General features: G+C 34.1%; 1 protein-coding gene across 1 annotated transcript; it reads left to right on the top strand.

Annotated features, from left to right (window-relative positions):
• The first annotated feature begins 7 nt into the window (after nt 1-7).
• LOC128229640 (peroxisomal membrane protein PEX16-like) lies at nt 8-16,874 on the top strand. The gene is made up of 10 exons (XM_052941410.1): nt 8-157; nt 4,677-4,789; nt 5,522-5,655; nt 5,996-6,104; nt 9,283-9,382; nt 11,134-11,301; nt 12,193-12,265; nt 12,834-12,953; nt 13,754-13,818; nt 15,290-16,874. Exons 1-10 carry the CDS (start codon nt 13-15, stop codon nt 15,349-15,351), a joined length of 1,089 nt encoding a protein of 362 aa, XP_052797370.1. The 5' UTR covers nt 8-12; the 3' UTR covers nt 15,352-16,874.
• The last annotated feature ends 1,509 nt before the right edge of the window (nt 16,875-18,383 follow it).

Here is an 18,383-nt window from a genome sequence, read left to right as displayed (position 1 = left end):
TGGAAAACAAAGATGGCTGCCTCCAGGACGCAGACCTCGAAGATAGATCAGTTTTTACAAGATTTGAAAGGCAAATATGCAAAAGCTGTCAGAAACAACCCACAGACCGTTGCACAAGCTGAATCGGCATTTCGTATTTTGTCATTCCTTGTTGCAGGTAATTGAATAAAGTAAACCTGTTCATTATATTTTAGTTCTAAAATTTGAACTTTCGTTTTCGCCACATCTTTCCCTGTCTGCCTCCACTAGATGCTCTTGATGATAGTCCAAATAATTATACGTCAACAGATCTTTTTTACGATTTTTGATATGACAAATCGGGGAACCTGGTCAAATAGCCCCCAAGTCAAAATGCCCCAATTTGGGCAATAGCCCCAGTCAAAATGCCCCCAATTTGATCAAAACACCCCCATTTTGGTCACCCCCCACTCTTTTTTTTTTATTTGAAATTATATTTGAAGGTAAGTTGTATTTTTATTTAAGATATAAATTGCATTTACATAATTGCTAATCAAACATTTATAACCTGATTTCAAGACAAAACATTAATTGACAATTAAAATATTTACAAATATATTAAAAATAATCTGCATATATTAAAGACTTATGAATTAGAGAAGATAGGGCATCTCAATTATCACATTGTGCATTAATCGTATAAATGTGAAGCGCATATGTTTGAAACATAAATAATATGCTTAAAAGTAATTAATTATACAAAATATGAATAATATTTGCTGAGCCCCAATAAAAATATGTACTTGTACTTTTTTTTTCATAAATTTGTGAAATGAGTTAAAAAATATCAACATGAAATACACTTGCTTAATTGCTTTTATTTATTAGTTTTACTTTCAAGTGTAAAGATGCTGTATAGAATACAAGTACAGATTATAGGCTATCTATTAGAGTATAAAAGTCTACTGGTTGTATGAAGAAAAAAGTTGAATTTGAAAATTATCTAATAAATACACCATATCAATTTTAAATTTGTGATTAAATTTAGAACAAGAAATAATATATTGACATCTGAAATTGGAAGCTGGACTTATGTCAAGTATAATAACAGAAAATGAGAACTTCATCGACTGTTAGTATTGTTAGTATGTAAAGAATTTTATGATATACGAAACACAGTATAGATAGCAGGGGTCGACACTAACCATTTTTCCAAGGGATCCCGAAGGGACACCAACATTTGAAATCAGGTGTCCCTTCCTGAAATTAGGAGTCCCTTCCATTTTTTACATTTTTTTCATTACTTAATCTGTTTTAATAATAAATCTAACATGCACATACAGTGTCTTTTAAACACCATATTATACATGTTTTCAACAGCATGTAATGACAAGTTAATAGTACAGTGTCAGACAAATGAACCTCTTGCGATGGCAAGAGGAAGATATGGGTCTCCTAGTCAGTAGATTGGGTTCAAAAGTGGTAGAATGTCTAAGTCCCTTTTGTTTTCAGTCAAAAACAAAGATGGATACAATGTAAACAAAAACTTGATGGTTGGTACTATTTTTAGATTTTCGTAAAATACGCATTAAATAAGTCATGGTTCAAGGTTTTGTCATATGTCAGTGCTTTTGATTAAGAAACAGTTGGGCTATTACATCTGGCTTGTGAAAACTCAAGTTTATATTAAGTAGAGCTGCTGATCAATCAATCAGACTGCCCAACAGATGTAGTGCATACTGGAAGAGCAGACGACCGAAAAATTGTGTATGTTAATTTTTGCGCCAAAATGTCGTAAAATTTTATACATTGATTGCATTAATAAAACTTTGGGAATTTTATTTCTATGTTGTTTTGATCAAAGCATAAAACAAAAAATGTTGAATAGTATGATTCCGGTATTTGTGCCGTAAATGTTAGGGTAACAACTCGATGGTCGCATCATTAAGTCATCAAGGTTAGTAGTGTTGGCATCTTTTTTGGGCGGTTCTGACACATAAGCAAACTAATTCAACATAATTATTGTACCGATAATAACAGTCTGTCACCTCTGACCTTGTTGATAATGTAAACAACAAAACGGAAGTGTTAACCCGCATGCGCACTGTGAAATGACCTGTTTATTTATAGATTCATGACGTAACTATAGTCAAAAAGTCAGCCACACTTTCGCTTTAGTGTGTGCAACATATCAATAATACTATCATTTTTTGCATGCACTTTTAAGAAATTTAGGGGGACCTTAATTTATGTAATAAATAAAAGAAACGCTATTTATTTATTGATGTTTAGCTTTTATCGTCAAAATTTAAGTGTCCCGACGGAATACCGGACTTTGAAGTTCAGGTGTCCCTCCCGAAAAATTGGTGTCCTCGGGATCCCGGGACCCGTTAGTGTCAAACACTGGATAGTAAATACAGACTTTTAAGTCTCATTCTCAATATTGTGCAATATATATTATGTCAAAACTCTTCTTGTCATGAAGTGTGACATGAGATTAAGCTATTTAATAAAATTGAAACTTGATAATAAATACTATAAATAAACAAATAACCTAATGAAATTTTACCCAAATGAACAGAATTATTCATTGATGTATATATAATGTACATTTTCCTTCTTTGTTAATATATATTGTATTGTACAATGTGAATATTTTTTACCATACAGTATAAATGTGTATTTAAAAGATATGAAATAAATATGTGAAGAATACAATGTGCAAATTATTTCAAAATTTAAAAAAAGTTGAATTATATCTCCTTTATGTGCCTTTAATTTTGAGTTGTAATCAATATTAAAAGAAAGAAAAACAATAAAAACTTACGGCTTAGAACCATTTATAATGTAGATTTGATATATTATTTATAAGTAATATTTAAAAACGTTTGTTATTCTTACTTGGTTAAATTGTCAAATTCATCAATACTGTACAGTAAACAAATAATGTTGGTTGCACTTCATTGTGTAAAATTTGAGGTTTAAAAATGTTTTGGAATAACAAAAGTATGCAAACATACATATAAAAAAAATAAAAAAGTGGTGGCGTTTTTGGGGGGCTATTTGACCAATTTTAAAATGTGATTGGGGGCTATTTGACCAAAATGGGGGCTATTTGACTAGATTTGGTCCAAAGAATTATCGGAATCCCTCTATTAACCGGAATCTACCAAACTCTATCGGAATCCCCTGAGAATTAATAAGGAAACTAGTGGGTAGTTATTCCAATCGGGATTCCGGGTTAAGGCATATTGCGTCTATAAAATATCATAAAAACAAAAAATAATGCTATTTTATATTAGTTTTGTACACAAAAAATAAATATCCAACAAATTATTAAGAGTTTGATGTGTTTTTCTTCATTTCATACTGTCAAAATATAACGATATATTCATAAACCTTTATTATCTATTTCAAACATAAAACACTTTTCTAAATACAATTTGAATATTTTTCAAAACCCTCCTGTTTTTGGACAAACCCGTTTAGACGTTAGGGATTGGAAGAATCCCGTATAACATGTCTATTTTAGACTACTCTTGATGAATGCCTCTTAAACCAAAACTGACAGATTAAAATTAAATACAAAGACTTTTTATAATACTTTCGTAAACAACAGTTATTCATTTCCTTCACATTTTTTTTTACGGTATTCAGTCATGTTCCCAATGGCTACATGTAAATGTCTTTTTTTCCAATTTTCCAAAAAATGACTATTCATCTTTTCACAAAGACATACAATGGTGTCATATCTCGGGTCCTGGTACAGTGGTACTGTAGTAGTGTAATATGCGGGTCCTGATACCTGAGTAAGGCCTAAAAAAATACATAAATAGTCACCAACCCTACCATTTTTACAGTCAGTTGGTAAAAAAATGAAAAACTCAACAACAAAAAAGTCACTTACGGTAAGTGTGTTTCAATGTGTAGGTGAAAACCTTCAATGCTTCATACAGAAAAATAATAACACCATTCTCCAATGATGAAAATAATGTTTATATATATTGCCTAATATAAAAAGCCTGCCTATTTTAAAAAGATGTAACCCTAACCAAACCATTTTTTTTTTGGCATAGCTGATCTTTGGCAGTTGTCTTGTCAAGACCTTATTGTAACATTTTTGTGTCTTTTTGATTTAAATAACAAACAATTTAAGCATTATCTTTACAATTACTACAAATCAATGTTCTCAAAATAAGAAGTTTTCGACCAGCAGAAGGTTTTTTTTTCCAATTAAAAGAGACGGAAGCCTGGAAATAGACTTTACAGAAAGATAGCGTCTATTGAATATGATCACTTCCAGAAAATGTTGCAAAATACTTTATAAAATAAACCTGACAAAATTAATCTGATCGAAATTGTCTTTCAGCATTTGGCAATTTTGATGCATTAATGAGAATTTGTATGCATGATCAAGTGGACCAATCTCTGAGCCAAGAACTTGTTGATCAAACAACTAATTATTTCAAAGAGTTAAAACAATGGGATTAAGTTATGTAAGGTATTAATAGAGTCTGTGCTTATTATGTTGAAAATACAAATGCCATTGAATTCATTGTAGCATTATATACAATATAACCTTTGTATTTTTTTACCAAGAAATTCCCAATTTGGCCAAATTGACGCAAATATTCCCAATCTCATGAGAATAGGTCATGTTCCCAAAATACCAAGAAAGTCATTAAATTCCTTGTTTTGATTTTTTTTCTTCTTTTCAGGACGATTCGAAAATGGGGACTTAATATCAGAATTGATTTACTCAGCTTCAAATCTCCTGGTGTTTTTGAATGACAATGTGTTCAAGGCAGCATCAAAATATGGTTTGAGTGCGGTTAGTATTAATATTTTATTTTATTTTATCATAATAATTATATTATCAATATGAAATTAGAACTTTTTCAATAATTATGACAGACTACACTTTGTCACATTATAAGCATTTTTCATTAGTCTGTCTTTTGATTATAAGTATGCCGTCAATTACTGTTTCGCTTTTAAATAGAAGTCATGTATACTTCACCTTGTAAATTATACAATAAAATAAAACAGTAGTTTTTTCACATACATGTAGATATTTTCAAAAATTTCACTTGTAAATTATACAATAAAATAAAGCAGTGTTTTTTCATATACAGTCATGTAGATATTTTTGCTTTCACCACCAGAACTTATACAAACATGATGTATATTTTTACCTTTAACAATACACTGATAACATCATATGATAATGTCTATCAACCAATTTCGCAAAATAGCAACATTAAATTTTGCTGAAGGGTTCCAGCTTTTGGTATCTTGGTTTAACACTCCTAATGATTTGCCACACTTTATTTCATCATACAAATACAAGTGCATTTTACAAAATCATGAACGAGTACCATTATAAGGAATAATTAGAATTAAAAAAAATATATCATGGGTAATGTCAGCTCAGTCACTAGACCTTCAGGAAGTAATGCAACTCAATGGAACAATCTGTGGAATTCTAAAGAAAAGCTAAAACTAAATAGAAATCTGTGTGTGCTTGTGTGCTTGTTTTTTATCTATTGATAATTATTATCAGAGTGCTCTGGTAGAGAAGCTGCGAAGCTGGCTGACAGTTATAGAATATTCGGAGGTGTTCTTGGAGATGGGGGCTCGCAGGAAATGGGGCGACAAGGGGGCCTGGATTGTCATCACAGCCATACAGATAGCCAAGTAGGTAGTTCTCAGTCATTGAATTGGTCTTTTGAATAACCCAACTTCTAACCCTATTGACTAGTGCTTGACATCAACATTTTACACAAGCCCAGCTATTTAAAATGAAGAATTTGAGCAAACCTGGAAAGCATTTTACGAGTGAATAAGCTGATTGTTTTATTATTCTCATTTCAACCATTGTGATCCGAATAAAATTCTGAACAATAAGTCTAAACTTTGAACCATTAGTTAAAACATAGTTGATACATTCACATTGTCTTCTTCTTTAAATTTCAAACATTATTCTTGCATGGAGAAGTACAAGTAATGACATGTTTTATGCACTGTTGGCTTTCAGAACTGTCATGCGATTATTCCTGTTATGGAAGTGTAATGGCGGCATTGAGACCACACCTCCCATCCAACCAGTAGACAGAGAAATACTGAAGACATCTGATGAGCATGATGTAAGTTATATATTAGTATTTCTAAGGTCGGTTTATACTAATTTCTTTTAGCTTGATTGTGTCGAAAGCTGATAGCTTATAGAAACACTCACGAGTCTGTTTGCTGGGTTGAAACCATTACTGTGTCCTTTTTGAGAGACCACTAGAAAGTACCCCTGGTGGAGATCGAACCCACAACCTCTTGGGTGAAAGGCAGACACCTATACCACTAGACTATCCCTCTAGGGTTTAGCTACAGAGTTTTGTAGGGTTACTGCACCCTGCCCTTCTTTGGTTGCACCCTTCTACCCTCATGGAGACCAACATGGCTTTTGCTGTGATTAAAATTTAAAATATGATTATAAATTCATACAACATAGGCAGTCACATTGTGCCTTGTTCTCCCTCAGCACCCTGTCCCTTTTCTGTAGCACCCTGTCCTTTCCAAAACCTGTCTTATCACGCCGTGCTATCCTTTAGACTTAAGCTCCCAACGAAAATAAAACATAACTTCTGTTTGAAAAACTGTAGTTTATTTTTGTTGAAATCATAAGGTCATTTTCCAAAAATACCGAAAAGTATACACTGATAAAGGGCACATTTTAAACCACTGCCAGTTTATTTGGGAATGGGGGCGGATGTGCACTCTTAGTTTACCAAGTCCCATACATGACTAGCTCATGCTAAGAGACATCAGTGTCAGATGTGGCAAGGTGCCCTTTTAAAAAAGTGTTGACAGTGACGCGTTACAATTGTGACCTTTTTGAAAAATGAATACCAAGCCCTTTGTCTGTCCTTGAAGAAACGCTGAATTTGATTTAATGTTACAATGTATCTCTGAATGTAACAGCATGTCACTAATTCAATATCTGTAATACCAGCGTAATACCGATTCTTCATTTATATTTCATAACAATAGACTATAACCAAAAGGTAGAATCATATAGATGCGCTGTTGTGTATGTTTAAACCATTCTTAAGATTTAACATATATTTTTTTGTCACCTTCTTACATGAAGGATTGAAGGGGACATATGGGGTTTATGTTTTCAGGCATTCACGGTGTCACCCTTTCATTTCTGCTCCATAACTTCAGCATTTGTTACATCCAATCTCAACAAAACTTGGTTAGTCCCTAACAATGCTTATTGGCATAATATTTTGACTGAGTTCGATCAACAGGCAGATCCCGTTGGTAACTCTAGTAATGGCCCTTGAATTGGATACATTGAAACAAATTCAGTTAGTCTGCTCTTGGCCCAGCATTTTTTTATCAAATCCTAACTTGTTCAGTCATCAACCAAACTTAGTTTGACAAACACAATTCACTCTTGAGGTATGGCCCTTGAATTGCCAAAATTTGACCAAATTCACTTTGTCTTCTAATCCTCTACCAGTTGGTGTAGGATCAATGAAGTGACATTGGTATTTGGATTGTGTCTCTTTTTAGCTCGACTATTCGAAGAATAGGTGGGCTATACAACTTGCCCCAACATCGGCGTCGGTGTCCGGTTAAAGTTTTAGGGCAAGTTGGGATTTTCACTTATAAGTCCAATACCTTTCATTCAATTGAGTTATATATAATACTTCACACAGTTGTTCAGGGCCAGATAGATAACTCCATATTATTCTTTACACAGATTATGGCCCCTGATTGACTATGAGACTTAGGTTAAGTTTTAGGGCAGGTTGGGATATTTATAAATAACTTCTATACCCTTTGTTCAATTGACTTAATACTTCACACAGTTGTTCAGGACACAATGAGGTTACATAACTCCATATTATCCTTAATACAAGATATGGCCTCTGATTGACTTAGGTTAAAGTTTAAGGGCAGGTTAAAGTTTTAGGGCAAGTTGTGATTTTCACTTAAAACTCCGATACCACTCATTCAATTGACTTAATACTTCACACAGTTGTTCAGAGCCATCACATAATGAGTTTAGATAACTCCATATTATCTTTTATACAAATTATGGCCCCTGTTTGACTATGGAACTCAGGTTAAAGTTTTAGAGCAGGTTGGGATATTTATTAATAACTTTTATACCCTTCATTCAATTGACTTAATACTTTACACAATTGTTCATGACCATCACCCAATGAGGTTACATAACTCCATATCCTTAATACAAGTTTTGGCCCCTGATTGACTTAGGTTAAAGTTTTAGGAAAGTAAAAGTTAAGGGCAAGTTGGGATTTTAATAAAAAAAACTTCTATACCTTTCATTCAATGCACTTTATAAAATTCAAAATTATTTACGACCATCTTACAACAAGAAACATAACTCCATTTTAACCCTTAATACAAATTATGTCCCTTGAATATTTTTTTTATTTTTATTTTTAATTTCTTTTGACAGGCACATTTTTAACCAATTTTTTACCATGGGAAAACAAGGAGGGCTATACTATATGGCCCTGGATTTTTTTTTTTAATTTTTTTTGAATTTCTTTTGAAAGGCATATTTGTATATTCTTTACCACATTTTCATAATGGGAAATCAAATTATTTGAATGACTTGCGTCATTTTTCGGGTAGTGGGAGGGCAGTATCAAAGTCACCTTATGTATTGAATAATTTTAGTTAGGTTTGACATAAATAGACCAAACTTGGTAATATTACATTGTTATTGTATTCACTCCTAAGTCAAAGCGGCGAAGTCGAGCGCACTGTCTTACGACAGCTCTTGTTTTATAAACAACCAGATCATATTATTTATTGCAGAGTTATGGCCCATGAATTGTCAAAACTTGACCAAGTGCACTTTGTTCACAGTTTCACTTGAGCATCCAGTCCTTATGAAACATGGTCATTTTTTATTTGGTCCTTACCGAACGTGTCAAGAATGTTTATATGTACAATATCTCGGTTGATTTTAATAAACAAGATAATCACATTCTTCTTCACAATCCTTACTTACTCAATAATTTCTTACTTGATCTTATACAAACTAAAAAGCAGTGTTTATGGGCATAATGTGTTGTGCAAGCCTCCATTTTATTTGGACTGTCTACATGTATCTACATGTATTTACAGTTATGATAATTTCAGCACATATGAACACTCACTTGCACCAGAAAAACAAGTACATGTATTCTTAGTCTTGATACAACTATCAGGAATCACTTAGTCGAATTTAATGCTTCGAATAAATCAAAATCTCAGATTTACATGTGTTATGTTTTTATGTAGAATCTGGAAGATGCTTGGGATGAGGAGGAAGCCAACACGGGACAGGAGAAAACCTTCAAATTGAAGAGCTCGGGCAGAGAAATACGTACAATGAAGGCTGGTAAGAGGGCTTGAGCTATTAACCAACATTTTAAGTTACGGTTACGGTGTTAGTAGGTGATCCATTATGGGATATATACCTGGGAAAGGTAGCCATATGGTTTCCTGCGCCCCATATATCCCATATCAGATAACCAACTAACAAATATGTCATGTCTAGAACCTGTTTACTTTAATCAGTTTATGGGAAATGTTTCATTATACCCCCCAAAACAAAGTTTGGGGGGGGTATACTGGAATCGGGTTGTCCGTCTGTCTGTCCGTCTGTCCGTCTGTTTTTTTTTTGTCCGGGATTCATCTTTGTCGTTATTGAACAAATCTTTTTCAAACTTTCAAATATTAATGACCATGATGTAAACCTGTGCCTCCGTGGATTTGGTCAGAGTCGCATGATCCTGAGTGGAGTTGTGGCCCCTTAATGAGTTAAATTGGGCAAAATTAGCTTTGTCCAGGATTCTTCTTTGAAGCTATTGAGCAAATCTTTTTCAAACTTTCAAATATTAATGGCCATGATGTAAACCTTTGCCTCCATGAATTTGGTGGGAGTCACATGATCCTGAGTGGAGTTGTGGCCCCTTAATGAGTTAAATTGGGTAAAATTAGTTTTGTTCGTCCTACTCCTTCGTCATTTTTGAATGAATCTTTTTCAAACTTTTAGCCATGGTGAGAACATTTGCCCCTGTGATTGTGGTTGGAATCACATGATCATGTCTCCAATTATGGCCCCTGAATAAGTTAAAATAGGCAAAAATTATACAGCTTTGTCTAGCCTAATCCTTGGTCATTTTTTCTCATTTTTTCTATAAATCTTTTTCAAACTTTCAGATGTCAATGACCATGATATGAACTGTTGAATATGTGATTTGGTGCACCTGTATTAATCAGAATGTTTGCATGGCCTTAAAAAGACCTTTAATTGATTTTGTCCTTAAAAAGACCATCAAAAGTCCTGAAGTTAGGTGCATACAGGCCTTAAATTTGTTACAATATTCGCTTTGGTGGCCTACTCCTTTGTCATTTTTCAATATATTTTTCTCAAACTTTCAGCTATCCATCACCATGATGTGAACCTTTGTATATGTGATTTTGTGCACCTGTATTATTGCCTTGTGCTTTCTAATGATACCATAACTAATGCCAGGGCAAACAACCTAGACAGGGAAGGGTTGGGGGGTATTCGTTAGCCTTTGGCTTACAGTTCTAGTTTATTATTGGAATCGTAAAATGGAAGCCATTTTTATTGTGTGATATAATTTCGTGAACCAATATTAAAAAATATGGGGTTACTGCTTGACCAGTCCTGAACCAGTGGCATTGAGTCATTCATGTTGGAGGTATGATATATGCATATACATAATAGTATTCAAGTATCAGCATGTATGTATGTATTTATAATTTTCTTGTAATCAATCTTTATTTCAATTGTATGTGACGATAAAGAGCCTTATCAAGCCTGCCAGCTATTTGAAGAAACTTGTTTTTAAGTGATAAAAATTTGTTTGTTGTTAGACATTTGTAGTGGAAAAGTAGAAAATACCTTGAAATGGAACAAAATGGAAATGTAAACTTTAAAACCATTCTAAACATGACCCTGTGCCCATTAACCCTGCCTGCTTTGGACCTGAATCTGTTGTACTCGGATTGTGTTTTTTTCATGCAATGCAATATATAATATGATTATATATAAAATTAAAGCCAAAATTTAGACATTGTTAAAGGCTCAATTAAATATAAATCCTTTTTTATTTTCAGCCGGTAATTCCAATGTTCGCACCTGGGGGGTTCCCCAAAATGGTGTGATTCCTCCGGAGACAAGTGTGCTGTCTACGAAGAGAAAGTTGCTCAACCAGCCATCCACACGGTTGATCGGAGTGAGGCGATGGGCGGAGTGCTTGCATGTCACCCGGCCAATGGCACATTGTATCCTTTCCTGCTTGAATTTCTTGTTTAAAACTCGCAGGGATGTGGTTTGTCTGCATTTTCACAAAATTCTGGGATCTGAAGAATCTAGGGACTAAATGCCAAAAAACTTCTGTTGCAGAGTCCTTCACCCCCTTTGACCCCCATTGGTTTTAGCCCTTCAGCTGCCGGGTCAATCACATCCCTGTCTCCTCTTTGAATTGCCTCATAAGCAGTGGTTGAAATGAGCATGATTAAGCAAGCCCTAGTAAAATGCTTTCAGGGATTGTTAAAATGCTATATTTTATACAGCTGGGTGTAAGAATTCAGTGTAAGAACTCAGGCTTGTTCATCTCGATGGCTGCATTAGTATTAAATATGAATACTCAAATTACAAAAAAAATCTGATATTTATCATTGTTTTCTGGCAATGAGGCATTGCTTTACTTACTTCTCTAACATTATACATAGCTTAAATCAATGCCAGTAATAAGTATGAGTTACTGCACCCAAAACCTGAGTTATTAAAATTATACACAGTGAGTGTGAAGCACAAGTTGTGTATAATTTTAATCATAAGGATGATGTGACTGTTTTGTACCATCTTGTCATGCTTGCCAATATTATGAGTATATCACATTATTGCATGCCTCTTATTGTTCTTATTCAGTCTAACCCCGTTGGCTCAAACTCTGAGGGACCGGTGAAATTACCTCGAGCCTTGTAAAGTTCAAGCAAAGCTGGAATTCTTACCTTTACATCCAGTTTGAGCCAACAAGGAACTCGAGCCAACAGGGTTAGACTGTATGAGAATTAATGAAAACAAAGAAAACCCTCACCAATATGGTACAATTGGTGTTTATGAAAATGAAAATAGGTTATCAATGCTGTGTTTCCTTGACCTTGATACAGTGTTGAGCATGTATATATTCGGGCAAGACTCCTGGAAGCCCTGGTTACTGGCTGTAGGCATGGACATGACAAGGTAGGGAAAATTTCATTGAATTAACAAAAAACAACATAAACTGAATAAGTGGTATACCAATACTGAATAGAAGCAAATATTGAGTTAGTGCCCTTAGGTCATGAAATGTTTTGCAAATAGTGGAGATATTTGTTTAAAATGATGCAGTCATCCCCAGTCAAAGTATTGCTTAGGGTTTTTAGAATATAGTATGGTAGTATTTGCCTGTCCATTGTCCACTCCATGCATCCTGAACTATGGAATGGATAGCTACTGGAATTATATAATACTGTTGAAGTTAATATTCTGTTAGTCTAGACAAAATTAATATTTAATTGAATTACGAAAACAGTTGCATCAAATGGATAATGAAATCACTTGGAACAAATGTTCACGATATTAACACAGTATGCAGTGTGTTTATAGCTAGCTTGATTCATTCTCATGAACACCATTGACTGATAAAACAATGTTATATCAGTAAATACTAAATATAAGATTTGTGACTTTTGTCTACTGTCCAAAACGTTAAACGTTTTAACGTTTTTAACTGTCCAAAATAACCATCTATTTTGGATTGTATTTGCAGTCAGAAGCTGTTTGGTGAGAACAAGGACCTGAATATCCGTGAGAGGGCCGAGGTGAAGAGACGAAACCTCATGCTGCTCTACTATCTGATGAGATCGCCATTCTACGACCAGTACACCAAGTATGTAACAGTATGATGTTATCTTGTGGGGTTGAGAATCTCTATCATACTTGATAGCACAGTATATTCAGCAAATGGGCATAGGCAAGGGCTACTATTAAGATGTTCAGACTGGAAGTATGCTCTTTCTCGTTTAGGGCTATTCCATTTTGACATATAACCCCCTGAGGGAAGGCACTTTTAAATTCTACCACCCCACTACAGAAGCAAATTTACCCTTTTGGGGTCCAATTTAGTGAAAAAAGACACCATCCTATATACTAAGAAAATAATTACCTTCCCCCGGTTGGTTATATGTTTTACTGGAATAGCCCTTACAATCAATATTGGAAGTTTTTCCCTGAAATGTGGAAGGTTAAGTTTCTCAGACAAGTGACAAAGTGTTCCCCTTTTAGTTGCAACTATTACTTGCTCACATAAATAATTATCTGATAAAAATTAATCTTACTTCAAAACTGATAATATTAGAGACCACAAAAGTAACATTTACTCCAGGTTTTGAAATTTCTAGCTTTCAACTTAAACAGTTTTATTTCAAAAATTAAGTTTTTGTACTAGGGAGTAATATACTTCAAAACAACGGAAGCCCTAACTGGCAAACTTTAGAATCAACAATTATCTGTCCTGACTGTACTCCGTGATAGCAATTTCATTTGTATATTATTTAATTTAATGAGATTTTCATTCTTTAAACTTCCACCAACCCCACTCCTGTTGAAGTAATCCCTTGCCCTTATTCCTCATTATTAGTTATTTTAGATATATTCTTGATTATAAATTTAAATTGATTTCCATTTCAGAACCAGGTTGATGACAGTATTCAGATTTATTGCACAGTATGTGCCTTTGACGGGATTGATCATGAGTAAGTCATCAATCTTTGTACAGATATTGCACAGTAGAGTAAGTCATCAATCTCTGAACAGTTATTGCACAGTAGAGTAAGTAATCAATCTCTGAACAGTTATTGCACAGTAGAGTAAGTCATCAATCTCTATACAGTTATTGCACAGTAGAGTAAGTCATCAATCTCTATACAGTTATTGCACAGTAGAGTAAGTCATCAATCTCTATACAGTTATTGCACAGTAGAGTAAGTAATCAATCTCTATACAGTTATTGCACAGTAGAGTAAGTAATCAATCTCTATACAGTTATTGCACAGTAGAGTAAGTAATCAATCTCTATACAGTTATTGCACAGTAGAGTGAGTCATCAATCTCTCTACAGTTATTGCACAGTAGAGTAAGTCACTGATCTCTGTACAGTTATTGCACAGAAGAGTAATTCATCAATCTCTCTACAGTTATTGCACAGTAGAGTAAGTCATCAATCTCTCTACGGTAATTGCACAGTAGAGTAAGTCATCAATATCCGTACAGTTATTGCACAGTAGAGCAAGTCATCAATCTCTGTACAGTTATTACACTGTAGAGTAATTCATCAATATTTGTACAGTTATTGCACAGTAGAGTTAGTCATCAATCTTTGTACATTTATTGCACAGTAAGTCACATGGAAAGGAAATATATGAATTGTCAATATTGACATTTTAATATTTTGACATTTAAGCATACCCAACAGATTAAGAAAAAGCACAAATTTATTGGTTAAGTTCCACAATATTAAGAGATGTAACATACATGTAACACATACGTCGGAAGTTAGCTGGTATTAAACTCGTCCAATTCTATTTCCCTTGGTAGTTGTATTACAGGATCTGTCAAATCCTGTCTGGAACCACTTGCTGCCTAAAGTCTCCAATATGCCAGTTGCAGTAGAATAAACAATTCACATAATATATGTCTCCGCAAATTGCACAACCTTTATTGCTGAATGTACCTTAAATCTAGACTTGGTCTTAAGAAATCCACTGCTACTGGCCAAATGAGTTTGTTTGTTTGTTATCTTTGCTATTGAACAGAACTTAACTGTTTGGGTCTTCACATTATTTTTTTAGGCTCATTAGTTTGATTAATTTACTGACCCAAAATGGCCAGTGCTCCAAAAATAAAATATAATTGTGAACATTTTGTGTAGACTGTAATATAGGTGGACATAACTTAGACTGTATAAAATCAGCCTGAGTCTGTTTCATAAAGGATTATAGTTGCTACTCAATTATCTTAAATCTGTATTAATTTCTGAATGGCAACATGCTGATTGTTTTTATTTTTTCAACTTTATGTTTATATTTAATACTGATGTATGTTCAATTCACACAAAACGGCCCCTTAAACCATAATATTTCATTTACTGTTTCATTTCATTAACAGGGCCTTTGAAACAGCCCCTTGAACCATAATATTTTGTTCACTGTGTCCTTGCCATTACAGGGCCCCTGATGGAGTACCTCCCTGTCTGGCAGAGAATGTATTTCTACGTGTGGACCACATAGCCCCACTCGCTACCCACACCTAAGGTGACCCCTGCTCCCCCCATCATCCACCCTGGGACAGAGCTAACTGCTGTGATAAATATTCATCGTTTGGAGAACCGTAAATTAGATGTCCTCCTGACCAACTGCCATCAAGTTTAAAGTGATACTTGTATTTAAAATCGATGCATAAGCATGTATAAGAAACATAAATTTTGAGTGATAAACCTTTAACTACTAAATAATGCATTTATGGAAAAAAAGTTATAACTGATAACAAGATTGTGTATTGATTAGCTGAAAACATGCAAATATTAACACAGGTATTAAATATATTAAATGACTGGTGGATCCTTATAGATTTACAGTGATCAACTCTTGTCACATAAGGTAGAAATATCATGTTTTCTGCACCTATATGAAAAATTCAACACAATAAATTAACAACCATTAATTCTTTTTCGGTAAATTTAAACAAATGTATTAATTATATTAATGTATTAATTATAGTACTGCTTATTTGGGAGTAAGAGTGCATCTTTATTCACGTATCATACAGAGATACAAAGAGATAATCTAAATCTTGAAAAAAGTAGTTTTTGGTTTTGACAATCACCATGGTAATTTGTTTTTATTCATACATATACATGTAAATGTCTTGACCTGAATGGCAACTGTATACATGTTCATCTATTGCAATTTCTTTAGTGATGTGATTTTTTACATCGTCAATTTTAAAGTTGTGATTATCATCGTTTTTGACATCGCCTTCTTCATCATCATCATCATCGCTATCAACAAATTTTCTTCTGCTTGCATTTCACTAAACTTGTTAAGAGTTGTTGTATTGTTACTGAGCAATTCATTTACATTTCTGAAAATGTAAACTTCTTTATTATGCCCCCCTTCGAAGAAGAGGGGTATATTGCTTAGCACATGTCGGTGGTCGGTCTGTAGGTCGGTCGGTCCGTCAGTAGACCAAAGCTTGTCCGTGTGATAACTCAACAATTCCTGGATGATGGTCATCAAACTTGGCATGAAGGTTGGATGTAGATGACCTGTATTGATTTTAGGGCTCATCGGGTCAAAGGTCAAGGTCACAGTGACCTTTAATGGTAAAAGGATTTTAAAGCTTGTCCGAGTGATAACTCAACAATGCCTAGGCCTTTGGTCATCAAACTTGATACAGAAGTTGGGCCTGACCAGTATATGACCCCTATTGTTTTTGGAGGTAATTGGGCCAAAGTTAAAGGTCACAGTGACCTTGAATGGTAAAAGGTTGTCCGAGTGATGACTCGACAATGCCTACACCCATGGCCCCCAAACTTGACATGGAGGATGGGCCTGACAAGTAGATGACCCCTATTGATTTTAGGGGTCATTGGGCCGAAGGTCAAGATTACACCTATGGATTAGAGGTCAAAAGTCATGGTCATTACATGCTCTATCCTCACACTTTGAATGGTCATAATCTTAAAACTGTCATTTCGGTCCATGCAAATTTCATTCAATTGTCCATATAATCCTGACAACATGGTGCTCAGGGGGGGGGGGGGGGGGGGGGGGCATAATGTTTGACAAATATCTCTTGTTTGGTAGTAATTATTGTGTTTTCTAAGAAACATGATTGTTTAAAGTTTTGTTTTATTGTGTAATTTACATGAGTTGTGATAGTTACTGTTATGTATGAATCACTGTGTCTTGTATTACTCATTTTTTCTATAATAGCACAAAACTGCTTTGTACATTTTGTATATTTGCTTTCATATTTGTCATTAAATGACTTTCACAATCATATTAGTGCCTTTGTTAAATATTTTGACTAAATATTCCTTTACGTTCTGCAACGATTGTGAAAGAAGTTATTGCAAGATCATATTAATCACTATCTTTGGCACAATGTTGCACAAGAGTGTGGTCTTAAGTTGTGGGGGAAACTGGAGTACTTGGAGAAAATTCTCTTGTCCAGCTTGGTGACCACAAACCAAACTCTCATGCGAACATTTCTTTAAAAAAAAAAATTATTTCCGCCTTTTTCCAGTTACAAATATTAAGCACATAGAAATGTTATTCAGTATTTTGCTAACATTTGAGTATGTGTATAAAGCTAAATCTTTATTAAATTTTGGCCAAAAGGCAATTTTCAAAATACTACCTTGATCCACAATTTTTATTTTGCGTTAAAACTGCTTGAAAATTGTCTGGATTTTCAAAAATAGTCATTAAATTTCCATATGGACTGTCTAATTTGAAAAAGGGCTGTCTTTGCAAAAAAAAAGTTCTGAAGATTTGCTAGTCACTCAAATCTATTGGTATGCATGTGACAGTTAGGGAATGGTACCGGTTTAAGACTCAAGTGGTACAATTTACATCAGCATCGCTTTGGTCTAATTCCGTTTAAGGTTTCATTTTTATGTGAATGTCTTGCCGTTCTCAACAAAAAAGAGGTTTGTCTGGTTGACCATGAAAATGAACAAAAAGCGAACGAAATGTGTAAACATTACATTAAAGATATTGAAATCTGCTCAATGGGCGAGACTGCCCTGTAATCCCATGTAAAGTCAGAACAACCTCTAAGGACAACTCCATGTTTGACAGGTTACTTTGTCACAAAAATGTGTTATTTTGATAACTTGCTATGAATGATAGTTTTTGAAAATGTTAGTATTTGTTGTTTAAGAAAGTCCTTGAAAATGGCATAAAAGTCCTTGAAATATCCTTGAAAACTACTTGATTTTTTTTCCAGTTTGGCTGTATGAACACTGTTTAGGAATAATTACAATGTGTGTTTATAGAAGAAAAAAGTCCCAACTACAAATGTACAATGTATTGTCACATATTTAGAGATTGCATTGTACTAAATGTTAACCACCTTCAATGTGAACATCTGGTCAACATAACTCAAAACATTTGCATTTTTAGGCTACATTATACGGGTGACAATGGAAAAGGCCTTACCTTCAGTGTGAATGCCATGTGGTTAAAACCTCATAAGTAAACAGAAACCTGATGCTGAAGCTAGTATGGACTCTTAATTTCTTTTTTCAAAAAAA

Source organism: Mya arenaria, chromosome 4 (genome assembly GCF_026914265.1).
Source record: "Mya arenaria isolate MELC-2E11 chromosome 4, ASM2691426v1".
In the NCBI taxonomy this organism is placed as follows: Eukaryota; Metazoa; Mollusca; class Bivalvia; order Myida; family Myidae; genus Mya; species Mya arenaria.
Note: the sequence above shows the minus strand (reverse complement) of the source record. Positions and strands in the feature narration are given on the sequence as shown.